This window comes from Hirundo rustica, chromosome 14, assembly GCF_015227805.2.
Source record: "Hirundo rustica isolate bHirRus1 chromosome 14, bHirRus1.pri.v3, whole genome shotgun sequence".
Lineage (NCBI taxonomy): Eukaryota > Metazoa > Chordata > Aves > Passeriformes > Hirundinidae > Hirundo > Hirundo rustica.
Window position 1 is genome coordinate 51,963 of NC_053463.1, and position 16,559 is coordinate 68,521.

General features: G+C 39.8%; 1 protein-coding gene across 1 annotated transcript in view; it reads right to left on the minus strand.

Moving 5' to 3' along the window:
* Nucleotides 1–638: 638 nt before the first annotated feature.
* KDM3B (lysine demethylase 3B) overlaps nt 639–16,559 on the minus strand; it is a 46,902-nt gene continuing 30,981 nt past the window's right edge. Inside the window, exons 17-24 of the mRNA XM_040078405.1 lie at nt 10,436–10,607; nt 7,305–7,395; nt 7,088–7,218; nt 5,671–5,790; nt 5,037–5,176; nt 4,527–4,703; nt 3,854–3,988; nt 639–1,991 (exon numbers count right to left, since the gene is read on the minus strand). Of these exons, the coding sequence (XP_039934339.1) occupies nt 1,911–1,991; nt 3,854–3,988; nt 4,527–4,703; nt 5,037–5,176; nt 5,671–5,790; nt 7,088–7,218; nt 7,305–7,395; nt 10,436–10,607 (1,047 nt within the window). The 3' untranslated portion in view covers nt 639–1,910. The remainder of the gene's footprint in view (nt 1,992–3,853; nt 3,989–4,526; nt 4,704–5,036; nt 5,177–5,670; nt 5,791–7,087; nt 7,219–7,304; nt 7,396–10,435; nt 10,608–16,559) is intronic.

A 16,559-nucleotide genomic window follows, 5' to 3' on the forward strand; every position in this document is an offset into this window, starting at 1 on the left:
TGGATATCCAGTTCACACACAAATGAGGGAAACATCTCAGCTATAATTAATATGTACGCACAGAGTACAACAGAAGTGCACAAGAAATTGTACACAACAGAACACAGTGAAGCTGAATAATTCATGGGTCTGGAATAACCCTTGTCTATAGCAGACTGAATTAGCGCATATTCACAGGCTAGCTGCAAGAGTATGAGGCAGCAAAAGCCTGTGACTAGACTTTGCACCCAATAACCAAACTGAGAAACTTCTAGAATGCCATATGTCAGTGAACAGAACTGCTACTGCCATCACAACCTCCAAGGTTAGAAACCATAAAACTTATACATATCTCCAGCAGAGAGGGCATCTCTGGACCCCAACCTATTAGGAAGAGAGAGATGGGAAGCACAGTACAAGAGATGTCTTTTATGACAAGACAGATCCTCTACCCAAACTAACTCTAAGAATCAAGAACTGGCAGGAAGCTTGGTGTGCTCCCAGCACATACTTGGCATGACAGGCTAAACCACATGAGCCTTCTGGTCAAACACAGCAGGTCAAAATTAGCAGGCAGCCTACACTACCAGGGGCAAAGGCTGAGACAACCTCAAGGCAGGAAGATCAGTGTACAGGTATGAAGGAAACTGCCCAGGCTGTTACAGTAAATGACTTTTATTTTTTAAAAAATGAAATAACCGTGAACATATTAACAGGCCTGCAAGTGGCACTACAGTACAGCTGGAGATAAGGTCAATACATTTCCCCATGTACCCGGACAATGAAATCCATTGCATCAATGCTGACATTAGTAATTCTGCATACAGTTCTATCAAGCAGGAACATTTTACTTAAAATAGTTCTGGACAAAGTTGACACCAAAAGTTAACTATTCCTTCACTTTGGAAAGGATAGATGATTTATAGATGTTTTCAGGTAGCACTGGTATTGGGTGAATATTGCCTGCAGTCACCAGCGCAGGGAGAGATGTACAACATCTCCGTGTGAGAACAGAGTTTATACTCCTTTTTACTTCTGAGGAAGCAGGGTGGCATAGAGAGAGGGGGGAAAAGATAGGTGAGGTAATATGGGCAAGGGAGGTGGGATGTCAATTTCTATTCAATTCTCCTTTGGCTGTTCTTGTGCTATTTTGGACTGCTTTCTAAAAATCACTTCCTGATTTTATTGAAAGGAAGACTAAACGTAATACACCTTTCCTTGAAAATCCAGGAACAACTGTGGTACTTCAAAAATACTAAAAATATCTACTTTCATGAAATATTAACTGTTTCACTACAAACCTATTTTTTCACTAAATACACAATTCTCTTATTTCTGGAGTCTCCCAGGGGGAAAAAAAAGTGGGTTCTCCCTTTAGTTCTGCAACTCAACAGTGTATAGAGAAACAGCTAGAAGAAGGGGAGTGCAGAGAATAGCTTTATCCTTTTCCTTGGCCTGTATCTCACACGGGAAGTTTGTTTGAATTTCTGCAGTTGGGCTACTGTTGGTCACATTCTTTCAGCAGTTATCAACAAAGTCTGCAGAAGGACAACCCACTTCTAGCATGATCTGTATAACTTTGTGGAGACTAACTAGGCATGAGGGAAAAAAAATCCACACTCTTTATACCATTTCTAACCGTAATATACAGGAACACTGAATGGTTTCCATGTTCTGTCAATTTGCAAAAGGCCACAGGAAAGGGATATGGCACCTTTTGGAATCTGGAATTCTGCATTTAACAGTGCAACGTTCCGTTAGACCTTCAGTGTTGAGGCAGTGTAGAAAACAGTGGCTGAAGAGTGTGTGTAATACTGACCACACCAGCTCCCAGTGAGAAGCCTCTGCTCCTGCAGAGGCAGTCGTGTGCAGTCCCTGTATATACCGTGAGCAAAAGGCCTACTTGACAGGGCATTTGGAATTAGCAATTCCTACGATCTAGCTAGTTTGGATTCATGAGCTTTCAGTGTGCCAACAGCATCTTTCACTGCATGGTAGATAATGTTCTTCACCTGCAACAGAAAAAAGAAAAAATCAACTTCTACAAACTAACAAGGAGAGTCTTACATAGCTATGCAATCAACTTGACAGCTGAATTTGTAATAGTTGGAAAGAGTACACAAAATATATCCTCTTTTTGCTTCAGGATACCAACAGCGCAAATTTTAACTGTCACAGATTACATGTATTTTAGATACCTGCACTGATTCATTTTCTGGTCACCTAGCAACGTGTATTTACTCTCGTTATTTTAAGATAATTCCTTCTCTTGTGAGAGCTAGAAGGAAGTACACTACGAAGTCATATAGATGAGTTTATTTTGAAAATGTCCTTGTTATCCAAGTCACTTAGATTCACATAAATCTAAAAGATGCAGGAAAATCATATGGTTTAATCCTATGAAAATTAAGATGATGCAATGAATCATTCTGTTTTAGCATGGAGGCTAGAAATTCTTCAAATTTGTGAATCTTGCAGAAAGACAAGCACAAGATGAGAAATCCACTAGTACTGCTATCTTTTTCACAGTTACCTATTGGAGAATCAAAGTTGTGTCTTGTTTCTGATATTTTCTGATCTAAGTCTATTGAATTCTGTTTCCGGGTGTTGAATGGGACAGTTTCACCTCCTAAGTGAGTGGCTCAATTGCACTTGCTCAACTAACTGTCAAGCACCACAGTCTTTTCCTGATGTACACGTGACCTCATTTTTTGGTATCATTTATGCAGCTGTTATTGTCTCTGTGTATTTTAATATATCAAAATATACACAGAGGTTTATATAAAAATATACATGAAAAATGACAAAAAAAAATTCTGAGACAAATATAACCAGTATTCCTTTTCACAGGAATACTGAGTTGCACTTTGTGGGGTTTTGTTTCTTGGTTCTTTTGTTAATAATAAGCATTATTCATTCACAACCTCTTAATTTACAGAAACACTTCCACATTCGTATCATCACAGCTGAAGAGGTACAGTGTTAGAACCAGAATGAGAATTGATTTAACTTCTGCTTTCCTTTATAATACCATGAAAATCCACATAGAAATTTATAGCAAACTTTCACTGAATTGGTATGAGAGAATTAACATGGTAGATTAACATGTCTTGGGTGACATCCTGGAGAGCGACTATATACTGTGTACTTACTTTGATGAGGACAGCCATTCTGCAGATCTCCCACCTCCTTCCTTTCACATACATGTGATTACTGATACACAAAAAATGCTGACAACAAAATTTGCAAACTGAGCAGATACTAATGCTTCAGAAGTGTTAGACAAAACCCAACAAGATTTCCTACGGTCTTCTCTCTGCAGAACTTACTGTCTTATATCCAGTGTACTTGTGTACCTATTATGTTCTGTGTATAATTATTAGGTGAAGCTGTCACGCTTCCTCAAACCAAAACACATTTAATTTTAGGACTAACATGTGTTGGATAAGACTTTTAAGATCATCGAATCCAACCACAAACTGACAAGTCCACCACTAAACCATATCCCTGACTTAAATAAGCCTTTGCTTTCAGAGGAGTTTTCCTTTAGGCAAAAAAGAAACAAACATAAGTGTACTTGGTCAAATAAATGTCATAAATGTCTCTCTTCAAAACAAAGCACTGCTCTTTCCTTTTTAGGAGTGTATTAGTCTAATAGGGGAAAGTTCTCTGGAAATGCAGAAGTCTATTACTAATTTCTGTTTACGTAATACTGTAGACAGAAGTACTTAAAAATTAAGTAATATACCTATCAAATGAAAACCTCTAGATTTGTGGGAAGTTGTTACTCTTTCCTTAAGCATACATTTCTAGTACTGAACTAAGCTGGCAAAACACAGGATGTATTTAGTGAGTACTGACATAAAATGGTTACCTGTAGTTTATCCTCATGATTTGTATGAGTATTAGACAGATGCCTGAACTCCTGGGTAAGACGGAAGCAGTGCTTCACATGTTCGGGAGATACAAAATCTTCTGCCACTTTAATGCAGCTGTACAAATTATGGACCTAAAACCCCATATCAGATGACCAATATATCAAGACCATGAACCATACAAAACAAAACCCCCAAACCCAAAAGACGTAACAACAACAAACACCAAAAACCAAACCCTCAAAAATGCCAGTATCTGCCCCCCTACATTTAGGCTCTGACACATTTATTCATCAAAACCAGAAACTGACAGAATTGCATCTAATAGTACAACCAGAACAAAATACAAGATATCTAACAGGTTTCCTGTTTTCCCATATACATTAGCGTTCCCTAAAGCAACATCTCTTACCATTTGAATTTGGTTTCCTTGGCTGAAGTTTCACTACACAGAAATGTTTTCCCTACATTCATTCCACTTTTCCCGCCCCCTGTAATTTCATCACAGTTATGTACACATCGTTCAGGTACTTACATAACTTTTAGTAATGTAAGAACTGCATATGTAGAAAAAGAAACCTTAAGTCCACAATATTGATTACCAGTTAAAGCTGCAGCTCTGCTGTGCCTCAAATTTAGTTTGTCAATATAGCCTAGAGTTGGTATAGTTACCTGATGGGGAGCACCTGCAGGAATGAACACGGCATCACCAAGGAACTGCACTATTGCCCAGCCTTGCACACCATACTCATCATATAGTCTCTTACGTAAGGTCTGGTCCAAGTACCAACTTTGGTCATGAATGGGGTCATGATCTGGAGGATTTTCTTGGCCTTGTTCTTCTCCAACCTAGAGCCAAGATATGGGGTAGAGGGAAACCATGACACAGCACCTTGATACTGCTGGCTCACAAAATGGTCTGTACCAAAACTCATAATGAACTGTTTCAAGGTAGAACATTATTTTCATTAAGGTCACTTAGATCTTAAATAGCAACATGCATTAGTATGAAGATTCCAGACCAGGCTGAAAACCTGTGAACATAGTAATTATCAGTGTCCTCAAAGACAGAAGTGGAATACCTATGCACTTGATTTTGATAGCAATTTGTATCATTCAGCTGCTATAGGCAAGCTAGTAAAGGAACCCTGTAAGCTCAAGCTTCCTCTGTAAGCAGCATACCTTCCGGAGAAGTTCCCGTATCTTTTCAGCATCCTTGGCAGCATAGATGTGCCACAATGCTCCAGGTTTCTCTCTTCCTTCATGGATTCGCTGCTTTGTTACATCATCAGCATCTCCCTCATCAATTGTTTTCAGAACCTCTGAAAGGGGAATCCATGTAAATGTAATATGATTACAAAGCTGCTCATTTTTGACAGAGAAGAGGAAGGAGCATTTTGGGCTACTAAATTCAGTCACACTGCAACTGCTGCATCATACAGTGCCATTTCTAAGCCCATCAAGCTTCATTTTAATAGAATTCAGGGAATATGTCCATTGACAGCTAATCACAAAGCTGAGTCATGAATTTAAATGAAACAACAACTATTCAAATACAAGGAGAAGAAAGGGTAATAAGCTCCTCTTTCTCCCCTTTTCTTCAGGAATGTACCTAATTTCTAGCAAAACTCTGCTGCTCCCACAGTTGGAAATAAATGAAGCATTACTGCACTTTTAATTAGGTGCTATAAATGTAGCAAACTGCCTTGTATACTTGAATTATAAATCAGAGATATAACAAGCTTAAACAACAAAAGCTACAGTCTTCTTACAATTGATTTTTAGCGTATAGAAAACAGCTTTCCTTAAGCATTACCATCGTCATGGGTCCCTTCCCCAATGGGAATCCCAACATACACCATGACATTAACAGCATCGGACACATCCAAGTGCAGGTTTGTGGTACCAACGCGTCTGTCTTCTGCAGTAATTAAGCCTATAACAGAGTGCAAAATAAAATCATATTCTGTGACTAATCTCTTATAGAAATAACCTAACTGAAAAATCTGTCTGGAAAGCTAACTTTGTAGAGCAATAAGAACAGAAACCAAAGTCAAACAGCAACTGAAAAAGGTATATTCATGTCATGTGTAGCGTAAGTAGAAAGTTTACTGATAACTAGTTTTATAATTTTACAGGAAACATAAGTAGCAAACCTAGTTTACCCAAGTCATGAGAAAAAAAGCATTTTAACACCAAAGCCAGAACTTGTACTTTACAATTTTGTCCGAGTGTCATTTATACAGTCTGTATTAGAGAACTTAGCCATCATAAGCACAAAGCAAGTCTTCCTCTGCTTGGAGGCATGAGAGAACTGCTTTAAGTGGCATTAGCATCCTTGTGTGCAGCAAGTCCATGGACTGTTAGAAGTATAAGCCTCCAGCTGTTTTTTATTTTCTCATACTAAGCTGTAAACTCCATGGCCATGAATTCACAGCAGTTGGTGATTAGCTCATCATTAACGATTCAGATGATAATTCAGTGAGGAAAAACACCTGCAGACTCAAGTGCTTGGACCTTTGTAAGTTGAAAGAACTTACATCTTTCAAGTAACTATAAGCAATGGAGAAAGATTTCAAATGTTTCCTTCTTAATTCTTTGACCTTCTTATTAACATGTTCCCTTTGTTTTCCTCTGGCCCTTCAACAGCACCCTCTCTTTCTATTCCTGTTTAACCATCTCTAGCAAATAACATGGCAGGGAATTAGAAGATTAAAAATAAGAAACTTTGTATCAGCAAACATTAAACAAAGTGTACCCACAAGAGTTTTTAGGATCACCACAATATTTATCTATTTTATGTTTAAAATACAAGCTTCTGAAGTTAGGAACTCAACTCACTGAACAGCACCTAGCATAACAGACCAGAAACAGGTCAAAGTGCCCAGAAAGTGGGTCATTTTCCTCTTAAACACTTCAGTTGCTCTCAAAAAGATACTAACTTTTCCTTGAACCCAATATTGGTATTATGCCTGTTATATGTATTAATCATTGTCTGCAAACTTAAGTTACTGTATGTACATCTCTAGGATATGCAAAGCAGAAAAGGGCACATCTGACAGAGATAGGGCTAATGAAAGACCAGATTTGCAGGACTAAATGAAAAAAAAAAAAAAGTAACAGCAAGCTTTATTATAAGCACTGAGATTTGACTAATGCCACAGCCTTGTTATTTGCCCTAAGTGTAATAAAGAGTCACAAAAACCAGTATCTGCGGAACTATACTCACATACCATACGCATTGTACATTTTGGGACCCAAGTCAGGACGAACAAAGTAGCTTGGCAGCCTAGAAGCCAAATTCAGTCTGCCATCTCTCTTGGTATATTCAGGAAGAGGAAGATTTTCCATCAAGTCCTCAAACCTAGAGAGCAAAGACAGACAAAGGTGGGTGATCCTCCTGCAGCACCTACAGCAGTCCTGTCACCACTGATACTAAAGGTTACTTACCTCGTAGGCATCATATCTCTGAAGTCCTCCCCTGGAGGCCAATCCTTTAACTTTAGTACCATTGGCTGACCATCATCTGACCTGAGCCGTTCTGCAAGAAACAAATTAAGATTTCTCCATGCAATACCTTTTTACCACAGACCACTATCTTATTAAAGCTGTAAGGGTTTTTGTACCTCTTACAATGCATAGCAAAATGGATCCTGGTTTTGTTTTGGGCTTATAAGCAATATCACAGTATGACCAACAACAGTTTAACAACTAGATAGATAGATAAGATATAATCACCTACAGCAGAAGTTTGACAGACCTTACACAGCTGCTAAGTCTTAGAATAGTTTTTATTTAGCTTCAAAAACAAGCCCTCCCAAAGCATTCTTCCTACTCCTTTTACCAAAGCCTAAGGAAATTTTATCTTTAATTTCAAGAGAAGTGGTACTTCTACAAAATTAAAGTTATTGGTTATTGGTCTACCCTAACTTAAGTGTAAAGCAAGAAACCATGGTACACCACATCCAAAAAGCTAAAGGGCAGGTGGTCCCAAAGGAAGACAGCCTTTAGTTTTTTAAATTCTTCTTTGCTGGGGGCACTCAAATTAGCAGAGTGCCAAACCCAAACATTTGTTCTTCACTTTAAGAGTTTTACATGAGTCCTGACTGGAAACAGAAAGAGGACAGCACAGAAAGATGACATTATACATGCAATAGTAGATGTATGCTATTGACAGCACTGACCATATCAACTGCTTTTTTTATCTCAGATCTTAGGGCTACCTGAGATCTCAGGGCTAAGAGAGTCTATCTGGAAGTGGTACACGAGTAGCTTAGAACTCATGGTAACGTTTAGAGAAAAACAAAGTTCACTCTTTTACCAGATTTTTCACAACTCTACATGAGGCCACCAATCGAAAAACTAGGTGTATAGCAGTCTTAACACTTTAGCATCCTCATTTCCCCAGAGAGTAACACCCTTCAGTGCTTCGTACCTTACTGAGGATTGTCAGCCAAACTGATCTAGCAGATCAGCATCGGAAGAGAATGCGTATCTAAGAAATTAGGACTTGGAGACCTGTGAATCACACCTGCATTATGTATCAACAGGCTACAGAAGACAGCCTGAGTTTGCAACATAAAAAAATATTTTACTGAAATTAAAAGGAATTAAGAACTGCAGGCACATGAACCAAAGTGACTGATTTAAAGATAACAAACTTTACTAAGCTACAGATTTTAGAGAGGCGAGTGAACTGAAAAGCTTAAGGACTTGAATTTACAGATGTTTCACAATTTCCCATATTCAAGATTTTGAATTAATCAAGGACCTTTGTTCTAAACAAGAAGCAGCTTGCAGGGAGGCTATTCAGAAAGGCTAGAGTGAAGAGCTACCTGGATGAAAACATATAGAGCTGACAAATTACATGAAATTGGACAAACCCCAGCAAAGAAAAGCAGGTGTAAGAAGGGATCGGAACAAAAAGTCAGACCTTTCAAAAGTCCACTTTGAGCCCAAAGTATTAAAAGAAACAAAAAAAAGATTAAAATTAATTAAAGTATCATATAGAATAATCTCAGTAACACCTCCAAAGTCAGTGACTGTTCTAAATCTCTTTGGTAACTTAATGTGAGGGTGGGAGCCAGCCACATATTTCAAAAATTTAGAATTCATGTAATGCGGAGAAGTCAGAGACATTAGGCAATTTGCCAATAGTTTTCATAAGAATTAGCATGTGAAATCTCTGGATAAGTAACAAATAATACTCTTCTATATAAGAGATTTAACATGGTTGAAGAAAGTAAATAAAATGTACTTAAAAGAAACTATCAAGAGTAATAAGGTTTTTCCAGCCTAGGTCACTAATATTTCTCATGCATAGTGTGGTAAAGGCTTTGACTAAAAGAAAAGACAAAGCTGATTTTGCTGAAAGAAGCATTATCTGTCCGGAGACAAACTACAAGTAACATTTCTCAAAGATAACTTGACACATACAAATTCACTATTTTCATGAATGACCTCAGCACAAAAGTGAAGAGTTTGTGAACTTTCCCAATTACTGTCAATACACAAAGACCACACCATTATATCCTCCAAGGCCATCTATTTCTGATTAATAACACACACAGTATGAAATTTAATGGTACAAAATAGTCTGTACTAACCATATAAAAAACCAAGTCAAAACCTGGGAGTTCTTTTGGATTGGAAAGTGACTAGGAAGGGAATATGCTTAGTCTGCAAATCTATAGCTTCACTGACTGTTGAACAAGCATTCTATTATGTCATCCAACAGTTCACCCTTTCTGCAATACACGCACAGCAATAAATACAGAAAACGTTTTATACACAACTCTAAAATCAGCAACATTGCAGTGAACTTTTACAGCTCTAACATCTGTAACTGTAAGACCACTCAGATCCAGGTATATACAATCTAAAATGGAGCACTCTGATTTTCAGAAGCTCTTTAACCTGACCTGTTATGTCCCCAGAAATTTTAGCTGGTTAGTTTCCCCATCCACACTTAACAGAAGGTTTTCTCAAAGAACTCGAGCATTAAATAATGTGTTATCATGTGAGGCATGCATATGGCATTGCTATTCACAATAGATATAAATTCCTATTTGTACTCACAGGGTAAAAAAATAATTTGCAATGTTAAATTTACTTGACTGATGTATTCCACTAAATCCAAGATTTAGTATCAAAAGTCTCTGTCTGTTTTAGGTCTGTAGGTTCCCTTTAGTTTTACAATAAAAATTGAGTTTGAAAGGAGAGCAAAGGTAGACACATTACTTACTGTCCTAAAATGGTAACTGAGGATTAGTTTCACTGGGAAAAGTTTTAAAAAAAAAAAAAGTAGCTTTCCATGACATAGATCATTTTTTGACACACGAAAGTAACATACACCAAAACATTGCAGTACAGACAGTTCTCTTGGACAATCCTGCCCTAATCTTCACCAACAAAGCATTTTCTATGGCTACATGTAAGGAGCAATGACTTCCTTGGATGAGACTGGTAGGTATTCAGACTTTTTCTTAATTTATGTCTTAGGAATATAGGTGGAAAATGAAGAGTTGAAGATAGCAAGACAGACTGCTCAGTTAAACTAGTCAGCCATAAATATTACTTACTAGATATTATCTCAAAGCCATCCCAGAAGTCACGCACTTTCACGTCTGAAATTATGGCACAGTTCCTGCAGTTCACCAAATCTACATCTTGATCTCCAAATTCCAGGCTGAAAGCTTCTGGTTTCCAAAGCTCTGACTTCAACTTCTTATGGACACCAGATACCAGCACGGGCTGAGAACACAAAGATGAATGCTTACTCCAGCATAACCAAATTTCTTACACATGCAGCCAAACTTTCTTAAGGGAGCTGAGACTCCTGGCTACCACCATACAAGACACCACAAATCTATTTTCATTTATGTCTGGTTTTTGTGCCTCAAGCATATAACCAGAGTCAAAGCAAATTTAGTTCCATGCCATGTGCAGTTGCCTTAGGAGTAGCATTGGATTAGACTTGCCAAGGCAAGCGCATTAGGTCTCCATGGCAAGGTGTTGGCTCTATGAGAGGAGGCTGGGAGCTGCCCCAAGGTGGACACTGATGGTTCCACCTGGCTCAACAGACCCATCACTGGCCAAAGTTGAGCCCATAATTGATGCTGGTGGCATCTCTGTGGTAATGAGAAAGGGTAAAAAGTTCTCCACGGCTGACACGCAAGAGTGTGTGAGAAAGAGACGGGGGGACACAAAACACACGGATGGCAGGCAGGGGGAAGGGAGAAAGATGGCTCTGCATACACCTAGGTCAGTGATGGGGGAGATGCTCGCAGCCCATCGAAGAGCATGGTGAGGCAGGCTGTCCCCCTGCAACCTGTGGAGGTCCACAGTGAAGTAGAGATCCATCTGCAGTCCACAAAGGGTCCTGCACTGCAGAGGGATGTTCCCTGGAGGAAGTTCATGGAGAGCCCATGCTGGAGCAGGCTCTGACAGAAGCTGTAGGGAGAATCCCACTAATAAGCAAACTTTCTGGCAAAAACTGCCCACTGGGGACCCACACTGGAGCAGCCCATGGAGACGACTCATGTTGGTGCCATTTGTGAAGGACAGTGTCCTGTGGGAGGAACTCCACACTGAGGCAAGGGGAAAAGTGTGAGGAGGAAAGGGCAGCAGACACAGTGTTATGAACTGACTACAGTCTCCATCTTCCCTGCTGTGTCACTCCAGGGGTAGTGGCAGGAAAGAGCTAGAACAGTCAGAGATAAGAGAGTAAAGTTGAGCCTTTAGGAAAAAGGTGAAGTGAGGGGGGGAGGTAAGGTGTTTATTCATTTGTCTTTCTTCTCTACCATCCTACTCTATTTTTAATTAGCAATAAATTCAACTCCTTTGTCACAAGTTAAACCTGTTTTGCCCATGACAGCAATTGCTAAGGGATCTCCCTGGCTTTTTCATGACCCAGAGACTTCTTCACCTGATTTTCTTCCCCTGTTCTGTTGAGAAGGGGGAGTGAGAAAGCAGCTGGGTAGAGGGGTATGGCAGCCAGACAGGGTCAGTCCACCTGTGGCAAAAGAGTAGGTGTAGAATCCCACCACATGTCCTTTTTCTCAAGCAGATATGCAACTACCACTAGAAACAGCATTTGTATTAAAGCCTCCACAAAGCAAATTTTTTGTGTTTTAATATAAATTGTTTAACTATTTCACTTGTTATTTATGTATAATCACAGATCAACATTAATTCCCCAAGACAAAACCAAGTAGTGGAAAAAAGGCTGTTCACTTGCAAAAGGGGTTTTAAGATGCTTAGGCTAATGATGTACGTATATTCCACACAGGTATTTCAGTGGCCTCTCCCCAGAAATACTCAAAGCATTTGCTAAACTCACAAAAGTTGGGGAAGGTATACCAAACCAATATAATAATTCCAATTGGTAGATTGGAAAGGTATATCCTCCCAACACTGTCAAAACCTTTTCAGTTCCTCTCACCCTGTCATCGCAAAAGAGAGTTACCAAACTTGAGAGAAAACGAAGAAGGTACGAAGTGAACTTGCACATGGACTATTACCACCTGAAAAGCTTTAGATTTACTGCTATGTTCAAATGGCAGTTCCCATGGCTACGTAAGTTTGAATTAATTCCAAGCTGTGCCCTATATGTTAACAACGATCTGATGGTGGGTCTTGGTTGAATCACATGAAGAGCTCAGCACAACCCTGAGAAACACTGATGTCCCCACATGACGTTTCAGTGTGTTAGGCAAAGATACCTACAGTTATATACAAGCAACTTCCAAGTTATGCTGCATAAAAACACTCCAGTAACTAACTGCTCTTCCTTTGCATTGTCCAATGGCCTCTGAAAGGCCTAGTTTCAATTTTAGTCCCTAAATGAGGACAACTATTGATTCAGAAATGAATGGAAAAAAAAAACAAACTTGGGGGGTAATAGAAATGGCCTTGGTTTTCAAATACAATGCAACACAGCCATTAAGTTCTAGAAGGCAGCAATGAAACCTCAACTCCTAAAAAGAGTGAGATTTAAAAAAACAAAAACGGCTTGTTACTTTACTCCAGTGAATTTCAGGGGAACGAAAAAAACCCAAACAGAAACATTTAGATTGGAAATTACTACCCTCACACCGAAAAAGAGTATTTTCTTGTGTTGTGGCTGAACTTCCTGTACCCAATCCCACTTGTCCTGTCAGTAGGTATTGAAAAGAGCCTGGCTCCCTTTTCTTAAGATTTCCTCCCCACACTCTCCTGAGCCCTCTCCTCTCTAGGCTGAACAGTCCCAACTCGCCCAGCCTCTTTTCATCTAAGTGACACACTAGTCCCCCTTCATCATCTTTGTGACCCTTCACTGGGCTTCCTCTAGTAAGTCCATCACTCTTTTGAATTGGGGAGCCCAGAACTGAACACACTAAGGGGAACCATCACTTCCTTTGACTTGCTGACAACTCTCTGTTGTGAGGACACATTCTTGGCTCATGATCACTCCCTTACCCACTGGGACTCCAAGATCCTTCTAGACAAAGCTACTTTCCAAATAGCTGCTTCTCAGCAACTGCTGAGTTATTCTTCCTTGATGTACAGGATGTTGCATTTTCCCTTGCTGAACACCACCAGATTCTTCTTAGTCCAATTCTCCAGCCTATTCAGACCCCCTGAACAGCAGCATAACCATCTGCTGTTACATCATTCCTCCTAGTTTTTAATTGTCTGTAAACTTGCTAAGGGTCTATGAATCATATCCCATCTATATCACTAATGACTTGACAAGTACTACTCACCCCAAAAGTGACCCCCTATGATATACCACCAGTGATAGTGCTCTCACTGAGCTCCTCTTCATGACCATATCCCCATGCAATTCTTCCAAGCAAGCATCTGAAAACGTGAAAGCCTGCTCTCCCAAAGCCCAGATTTGTGATCATGATTTTTTGCTTTGCTGCCTCCTCTCAGAATCTAGATCTAAATACCATCATCTAGTAGTCACTGCAGCCAAAGGTGCACCATATCGCCACAGCAACAACTAACTCTTCCTTGTGTGAAAGCACAAGGTCTGGAACAAGTGCCCTTGCTGTTCCCTAGCTGTTTCCTTGATCTGCTCTCTCAGGACATTGACATCAATGCACTTCAGAAAACTTCAGGACTGCTTGTGACCTGTTGTGTTGTTCCTCCAGCAGGTATCAGGGTGGTCCCATGAGGCCCAGGAGATGTGAACACAGGCCTTCCTCCAGTTTTCTGAAGATGGCCTTATCTTTTATTTATATGGTCAGTTGGCCTGTAGATACTTGGCATAATGTTGTCCACATTACTCTGCTCACTAGTCCTGGCCCATAAGTTCTTGGTTGGCTCATCATCAGTTCCTACACAACTTCAAGCATTCTAGCTTCTTCCTCACAAAAACAGCAATGCTCCCTCCTCACCTTCCTGGCCTGTCATTCCTCTGTTGTCCTTCCTAAACAGCCTCTACCTATTCCTTCCCATACTACAGCTACATGAGCTATCCCACCACTTTGTCATACCAATGAGACCATGGCTGTGCAACTGCACATTAATTCCTCCTGTTTGTGCAATGTGCTGCATGCATCAGTGTACAGGTACTTCAGAAAGACACTTAGTCATGCTGATTTCCCAGAAGCAGTGTGAGGGCTTTCTTCACAATGCTGTGATGCACACAGATCCTTACTTACATGCATATGCTTGAGGTGGACATCTCTCATCTTTGGTTTCTTGTGTATGGGATTACTCCTACTCACATCACCTCCCACTGCTTGCTTGCCAAACCAATCAACTGATTTCTTCCTTGACCACTGGTCATACTTTCCCTCCCTTATTCCTGCTTATAAGCTCTCCTTGTAAGGTTGGCCAGCCTGTAGGCAAAAATGCCTTTTTTTTTTTTTTCTTTCTTTTTCTTTTTTTTTTTTTTTTTTTTTTGCTTTGAAGGATCCAATCTCTTCCAAATCTCTTCAGTCCCCAAAGAGGTTCCCACGATCCTAAAATCCTATTGGTTAAAACCAGCTATGCAAACTATGGCTGCCATGCACGATCTGTCCACTTCCCTACCCCTCACTGGCAGGAGTAAGAAAACTACGAGGGCTCCATAGCCTTGATTAACACTACCAGAGCCATGCAGTCACTCTTGATACTGTCCTGGTCTCCCCAGTTGTACTGTATGTGCCAATAAGGAAAAGCAGCAGACTGTACATATTTGAGGGACAGATAAGCTTTAGTAGTCTTTCCGCTGTGTCCCAAATGTGATACCCTGACAAGCAGCAAACCTCCCTAATATAACAAAGCAAATATAGCAATCTCAAATCTTAATACACTCCCTCATCCCAGCAAAAATGCTAACACTAAGGTAATAAAAAAGTTTAAGCATATTCTACAACAAACATTAGGGATCACGTATGAGTAAAATAACAGTACCTTTCACAGGATGTGTAGAAACCATTGCTGGTAGACTTTAAACTGATGGATAAACCAGCTGTCTTCAGTACAGAAAAATAATGACATTTTGATCCCTGCTATATTCACTTGACCACTTGTAAATAGCAATTAAAAGAAACCCCAAAACAACCAAAGTACTTAACTTGGTACTTAGAACCCTTCTGGCTATTAAGCAGAAAAATTTGCCATGGAAGAAAGAGTATATTCCCTCTAATGAAGAACACAGATAGGGCTCCAAGATAAAATGACAGTGGACTTGCCTGGTAGATATCTCCTGCCAAATCCACTCTCAAACTACAGGGAGATAACAACAACAACAAAAAAGCTCCAGTACCATGCCAAATTTTCAGGGTCTCAAAAAAGAAAAATCCTAACATGAAAATTCAGAAAATACCAGGTTGCTATAGCATAAGAATCCTAACAATATCCCTGGATGAGCAACAAACATTTTCAGGAGAGCAAAATACTCTTGAAAAACAACTTCAGTAAGAATTACTCTTATGGTCTCAGTGAATTCTGGGCTAAGACAGAGTTTAACTTATTTCTGACAATTTCTAAGACAAAGGACTCAAAAATGTTGCTCTTTTTGAGTGACACTGAAAGAGTACCATTTATTATCTAAGCATTGAGGGAGAAGAAATTTCTCTTTTAACAATTTGGGTTGCCACTACTGCCAAGACCTTCATATGGCACAGACCTAGTGTTCAGTGTGCATTTATTGTGCTGGGGAGGGTGGATAAGGGTTTTTCTTCCAAATAACCTTTTCCAAACCACAAAACAGGAAGAGGATTTGGGGAATGGTGGTAGAATTAATGTTCTTTCACTTCACTTTTAAAGGTGCAGCTGAAATGTACAGGAGGATGTAAGCCAAGGAAGAACTGTGACAGAGCACAGTCTCTTGAGAGAGTCTCTGCTTAAAGAAATTCTGTTTAAAACAGCCTTGTTGAAACAGTAATGCCTGCCTGGGTCACAAACTCACTCTTATGCAGGAACAAGGGAGGCTGTTCAATTCCTTTTCACATTTCAACATGAAACTCCAGTGGCTGCAACACCACCTCGAGGATTGCTGAATGAGCAAAGGACTTGCCCAGTCTGTTCCTATTCAAGGGGTCCTCTGAATGATAAAACGATCCAAAAGCATCAATAAGCATACCATGGGGCAAAGCCTAAAATAGCAAGCCACAAGGAGTACACAAGCATGGAAGTTGTAGCCAGAGCCTCAGGGTGTGCACCAACTTGGATGGCGATGCACGCTGCAAGGTGCATATCAGACACAAGATCTGTAATCATATCTCT